General features: G+C 36.7%; 2 protein-coding genes across 2 annotated transcripts in view; both read right to left on the reverse strand.

Annotated features, from left to right (window-relative positions):
• Positions 1–76, reverse strand: part of LOC117124940 (cyclic GMP-binding protein C-like) — a gene marked incomplete at its 3' end in the record, with an annotated part of 14,012 nt that extends 13,936 nt beyond the window's left edge. Inside the window, exon 1 of the mRNA XM_033271280.1 lies at positions 52–76. Within this exon, the coding sequence (XP_033127171.1) occupies positions 52–76 (25 nt within the window). The remainder of the gene's footprint in view (positions 1–51) is intronic.
• Positions 77–115: 39 nt separating this feature from the next.
• On the reverse strand, positions 116–2,863 carry LOC117124931. Its single transcript, XM_033271268.1, has 3 exons — positions 2,205–2,863; positions 631–728; positions 116–329 (listed from the first exon to the last, which is right to left on the reverse strand). Exons 1-3 carry the CDS (start codon positions 2,264–2,266, stop codon positions 187–189), a joined length of 303 nt encoding a protein of 100 aa, XP_033127159.1. The 5' UTR covers positions 2,267–2,863; the 3' UTR covers positions 116–186.
• Between the last annotated feature and the right edge of the window lie 3,643 nt (positions 2,864–6,506).

A 6,506-nucleotide genomic window follows, 5' to 3' on the forward strand; every position in this document is an offset into this window, starting at 1 on the left:
AAACGATTCTCCATCTTTTGGAATTTCAGAGAATTGCATCTATTAATATACGTTTGGTAGATATTGAACCCGCCATCTTTCAAGTTGAATGTTTATACTCTAGGCCACCGACAGTGGCCTTGGGTCTACGCAGCTGCTGGGACCTCAATAAGGGGCATTCGGGGTCTGTGAAGCCTTCAGAAGGCCTCACATCCTGGAGGTGTAGTAACTTACAGTAGATGTTGACGCTGCCTGTTCAAGAGCCTCTGTTTGTCTATTCGTCTGCTTTAACTTCTCTGCAACTTTACATTCTACTGTACTTTCTAATATCTGCTTTGTCCGTTCACAATCTGTAAAATTGTGATACATAAATTATGATGTTAATATACTAATTTGCATCGATTACAATCTGAAAGAACCAGCCAGAACATCTGTAAACTAAGTGATTTGGGAGTATTTACTGGGCTGAGCAGAAGGGGGTGGCCACTAACCATGCTTAGTCTTAATCTTTGAGCTATATTGTCATAAATTATTTTTTATGGGAATTACCTATACAAAAAGGTTTTGCTACTTTCGGTTAATTTATTGTTCATAAACCCACGCCAAAATAATAGAATCGTAATAAAAATGTTAGATTATTTCATGCCGTACCATCAATGTCCTCCGTCGCTTCCTTCCATTCATTACAACCAAAAGCAATTGTTGTCAATACTTCTATCCCACTGGTCGATGGTTCGTCCTCATTAAATCTGTAGAAAAGGCAATCCAACATAGTGATACTTGAAGCAATAATCAGAAAATCAAAAGTATATTTTAGAATAATCAAAAGTATATATTAGAATAACTTGACAAGTACACTTAATAGCGAATATTTATATGATAATATCAGTGACCGTATATTGTTAGTTCCTATGTTCCAAGTTAATCAAGTATGTGGTAAAGATAATCTATATAATGGTGGAGTCTTGCGATGAAGATCAGAAAAACAAGATCAACATATTAAAATGCCATAGCTGAGAGATATTATTATAAATACTAGCCATCTTCTAAAAAATACAAATCAAGTTGGCAGAAATAGTACTCAAATAAAAGAACAATGATGTAAAGATTGCATCAGGCATAGTCTATCAACGAAAAAGTTCCCAATCAATTGTATGAACACATCTCACCGGCAGGAATTGAACCCACAATCTCATACCACCAGAATACTACAGTTGAGTGGTATATCGCATGTATAATCTAACCAACGGCAGTTTCTCAAACAACTAATATACGCCAGGGGTGGTGCCAGGATTTGCCCGACAGGAGGGCCGAGGTCCCCGACAGGGGGGTCAGATTTTCCCGACGAAAGCAAAGTGCGCGTGGTCGAGCTTCGATTAAAAGGTTTGAAAAGTGGTCCTGAAGTGCGAAGCCCCCGAAAATTTTGATAATTTAGGGGTTTCAAAGGCTTATTTAATCAATTTTAGAGTCTACTTATATGTAGAAAATACATATAATTTTTTGTTCTCCCCGACAAATTGTGCTTTTTCTCCCCAATGGGGGCAGTTATCCCTGACGGGGGAGGCTCCCCCACCCCCGCTGGCGCCACCTCTGATATACACCCTCAAAAAGCAGGGCTGATGTAAAGTATACTCTAGAGGTCGCAGCTAGTAGTATAATAGGTATACAGAATCAATGTTGCTGCATAGCAATGTGATAAGTATAATCAAATAATTTTAGAAACAGTGTTGAATAATGGAAAAGGAACAATAATGAAACTAACTGCAGCAACAGTAGTAAGTAGTAGTAGCAGCAGTAGCTCAGATTGTCTTGGTAAAGATGCTATTAAACTGCATCCAGCCCGATAAGCTATCAGCAATGTTAACTTAATTTTTTATTTTTTTTTTTTTATCTAGCTTTATTTAAAATTTGATTTCATTTTTTTTGCATTGTTCACCTAAAACGTTTTACTGTAGCACTCCTTATTTTTCAGTTTGGATCAGTTGGTAGAACATCTAAATCGTAATCATAGTGTCTTCAGTTAGAACAAGTATTGTATAATTTGAAATACACATAGGAAAAATATACAGTTATCTTTTTTGGTATCTAACAGGTGACTAATTCAATAACATGCACAATATGCACATGGGTGTAAGGGTTGTGGTATGTACGCCACAAATAAGAAATAGATGTTTTTAACTAATGTAAAGGATATGTACTAGTTGGCTATGCCAACTAAAACTTACGGTTTTCCAAGGAGAGAGTTTACTAAACAGGATTTCCCAACTCCCTCTTTGCCTGTGAACATTAATCGCGCATGGTTAACTGTTATTTTTCCTTTTTCTAACTCTTTGTTAAAAACCTGTAGAGCTTCTTCACCTCTAGCTCGCACTTCTCCTGGAACACCTAACACAGAGAAAAAAGGTATAATGTTGCTTAGCAATTCTCTATTATACAGAAAATCGGTTATTAATTATGATAAAATGTTTATTTGTTTGGAAAGAAAAACATAGCACATGATTAATTACGTATTGAAAAAATCAAGATAATGATTAAACAGAACACATTAACAATACAGTATGAGAATTAAAAAAAATTGCTTATTGTCACTAGATATTACATATTATTTTCTATATTACTATTATGACATGCCTATTACAGTTTACTACATCAGGAAACTTGGAAAATAGAAACTTTCTCATGCGTTAATTTTTCATATTTTTTGCACTGATTATCTCTGAGTTGTAGATCAGTGATCATACTCAAGCTGTTGGGATATCTAATAATCATTCTATAAAATTTCCTCACACTGTTTGGAGTCTGTTGCAATGCAAATTTCATTAACTTCTGTCTGTGAATTGTGAATTTTGTAATGTTTCTTTTAACATCAAGAAAAATTGTCTGATATTTTTTATTATGAACTTGAAGATCAAATTGTTCAGTTATCTTGTATCATATAATAGAGAAATATTTCTTTAACTCAGATGGTATAATTGTATACCAAAGTATTCAAAAAATCTAACAGACTCGTTATGGATGATATATTTTCATTTGGCTATCATTCTCTGAATAACATTTTTAACATATTAAGTCTACTGTATCCGTCTGGTTATACCACTGTCAGACATTAACTATAAAACTTTGATATCTTTGAAATCAATTTTACTATCATAATCAACCTGTATTCGTCTAATGCTTTAGTGTTAGTTTTGTACATTGCTGGTCTGGAAGTTTGGTGGCAACAACAGGCATCCAGGGGCCCCTTTGTGGCGGTGTATCAAGGAGATATGAAATGTGGGAGGCTGATGGGGAGGCTGATGAGGTTGCTAAAATGATGAGGGGGCTCAATGAATAAGTGGCGGTGGGGGTGCCAGTTTGAAAAATAAGCAAATGTGAGTTAAAATTTATAACTACTTGTTTGCTTTAAACATTTCTAATGGAGGGGAGGGGGATGAAGTTTCTTTTTTTGATAGGCATGCACTCCTCATGCTGCGCCAGCATTCCTTTGGGGGAACAGGACCCCCTAGAGAAGAAGCCAAATGTACAGCATTTATAGTCTGGGAATGCCATTCCTACATCCCAATGGGTTTGGCATAGTTTGTCCACCTTGCTGAATTCAAGATGGCTGACGTAACGCATCCTCTAACACTGCCGTGCCAGGGGTCATTGAAAAGGTAATTACATAATGATCAATTAATCCCATCATAGGCCATCCATAATTTTTAACATTCAACATCAAAAGAATACAGAATATATGCTTTGGTGGGGGGAGGTGGTATAGACCAGTGGCAGACCGTAGGGTAAATTGCAGGGTATGCTATGTATTGCCATATCTAGAATGTGTGAGTGCGTGCACGCCCCTCCTCGATAACCGATAAAAATACTCACACATTGACCGCCCACAAATCATGCTCAAGTAGTTAAAAATCACCTCAAATCACATTATTTTGCGAGTTATCCCCCTCACCTAATCACCGATCCCAACTTCAGATTTCCACCACATCAGCTCCCTTCCATTTCAAGACGCCACCACACGGTTGTCACAATAGCAAATTTAAGTGTTGTAGGGTATGCTTTGACTTCCATATTGACTCACTGAATACGTGATTGGTTGATGTTGAAAACCAGCCATGCGGAAATTATATGTAGCTGAGTACGATGCGATAGGGGCATAGGCTGTCTCTTATACACATCTAGATGTGTATAAGAGACAGCTGAATAACATTTTTACAAATCTAAGCTCTTCTTTCCTTAGATGTTAGATGTGCTTGCAAAGAAAGCCACATTTCACACTGAAGGGTGTGTACGACATCAGTAATGTTATGTCAATTCCAAGAATGTTTAAGGTTATATCGGTTGATGAGGAATTTATTGATTAGGTCTATAATAGCAAATTGCATCAATATATTTTGCAAAAACAAGAATTCCAGCTTCAGAGGGGGGGGGGGCACATCCCCTGTCCGCACAAGGGCACACATTGGCGCCAACACCAGGCGCGTAACAGGGGTCTTCGGTCAGAGTGGGTATGGTAGTTATTTTCCCGGTTAGTAATTTACCATACCTACCCCACCCAACTCCCCATATAGAAAACAATACGACATACGGTAGGGCTTATCATATTTATAATGTAGGCCACACACGTGTGTTTGAAACTAAATATAAGCATTTTCATCATGGTTTTATTTATTACAAACATATTCTTTCACCATCAATACACGTTGAGGCCCTTCTTTTAGGTTAAAACGATTTTAAATTTGTCTTTCTTGAGTTTGGGACTATTATTAGGCCTATGTGTTTAAATAACTTAAAAGGATAATCCTAAAAAAGCCCTAAAAAATGCGCGCGAAGTGCGCAAAATACTTTTGTGTTTTTAATTCTAATTTTGTCGGAATTGATGAAAACTCCCTAAAATTTGCAATTTATAGAGGAAATTGGCCTACCATAACAAGAAATACGAGCAAAGAATTTGAGAATTTTAGGCACTTTCAGAGGATGCATTTGTCAAGGGGTGGGGAAAGATTTTCCAAAGATGGATATTTTTACCTTGTCCCCCGGTGTTTTTAATTCTAATTTCGTTGGAATTGATCAAAACTCCCTAAAATGTGCAATTTTAAGAGGAAATTCACCCATGCCAACAAGAAATGCGAAAATTTGAGGTTTTTAGGCACTTTCAGAGGATGAAAAGGGCATCTATAAAGAGGTGGGGAAGATTTCTCAAAGACAGATATTTTTCCCTTGTCCCCCAGGGGTTAAGCCATCGGGCAGCATAGATCAAAGGAGTTATGACAGTTTTTGAAGTGGAGAAGGGGTTGCAGGGTGTTGTGAGTCTGGTCATTATATCTTCCTTTTTATTCTTGTCTGTTTTTTCTCATCTCTTTTTCTTTTTCTTTCCTTTTCTTTTTTTCTTCTTTCTCTTTCCCTTCCTCTCCCCTCTTTCTTTTCTCATATTACCCAGCCGGTACGACGGCTTGGTCAGCCCGGTAAAAACCGTCAGGGGAGGGGCAGTTTCCCCCTGTCCCCCCCACCCCCGTGCCTGTTACGACACTGGCTAACACGCAAATCATCCCCCCCAATGAAAAAAACTTTTCTACGCCACTGGATAGGGGTCTGAATATGACTTATCCTAGATACCAAAGTAGGCCATACATTGAAAAACTTTGCTTTTCCAATAGACTACAGCAATCCACTAAAAAAATTCAGGTTTATATAGAAGACTGTGGTTAAGGAATGTAATACAAGTGTCAATAATAGCAACGGAAAAATATCATGTCTGCCGTTTTTATGTGTGATAACAGAACCTAAATCGAGGTAAGGCTAGACCTAGTCTAGCAGTGTTTGAGATAGGCTAATGTTTTCGGCGCCTACTATATTTCTTCGCAGGACCTATTGCAAAATCAAATATGAAAAATTTATCGGCATATATTTTTTGTGTGGAACACAAAAATAAATTTCAGTCTTATTTTACATTTTTTTCATGCTTAGTAATGTCTAAATTCAGTTAAACTAGCAATTCCGTATTATATTTATAAATCTTTATGATATTATACGAGAGCATCAATGATGCAATAGCAAACTTGACAATAGCTGGCAATGTTTAAGTGCTGTCGGTGGGTGGAGGTTGTGTGGAGTGTTGTTATGTGTATTGAGCCTAAAGAAAAACATTTAAAGTTAGAGTATAGTTGTATGCATCATCATAGACCTTTTTTGTTATGTTCACTTAACAGTTAGGAAAGGTGTGATGTCATGTACAGTGATATTAAAGGAAATATGGTTGTTGTAAGGTTTGTTGTGTACTTAACTTTTTGAAATATTTTGTACTGTAATTATGAAGATATTTATGTAGAGGATTATGTTATAAGTAGACAGTTTGGTGAGTGAATGGAATTTGTTGCATAGAAGTAACTCATTGTGAAGAAATATAGTTTTCCAAAGACGCATTATAATTACGTATATCATTTGTCTTTCTTTGTTAGTTAAACATGCAGCTTTGTTGGAGAAAGGCTAAATAACTTCTTGGCTGACGTCAGATATTGATGTATGTATATGTA

This window comes from Anneissia japonica, unplaced genomic scaffold (genome assembly GCF_011630105.1).
Source record: "Anneissia japonica isolate Jap-2015-1 unplaced genomic scaffold, ASM1163010v1 scaffold8236_len642391_cov169, whole genome shotgun sequence".
NCBI classification, from domain to species: Eukaryota; Metazoa; Echinodermata; class Crinoidea; order Comatulida; family Comatulidae; genus Anneissia; species Anneissia japonica.

Excerpts from the sequence above, each read along its gene's own strand:
- LOC117124931 (XM_033271268.1), bottom strand. The coding sequence starts at position 2,266 with ATGTTCACAGGCAAAGAGGGAGTTGGGAAATCCTGTTTAGTAAACTCT. Across the intron at positions 729-2,204 it reads AACTCTCTCCTTGGAAAACC|ATTTAATGAGGACGAACCAT; the intron begins GTAAGTTTTAGT and ends CCTTTTCTACAG. Across the intron at positions 330-630 it reads AGCGACGGAGGACATTGATG|ATTGTGAACGGACAAAGCAG; the intron begins GTACGGCATGAA and ends ACAATTTTACAG.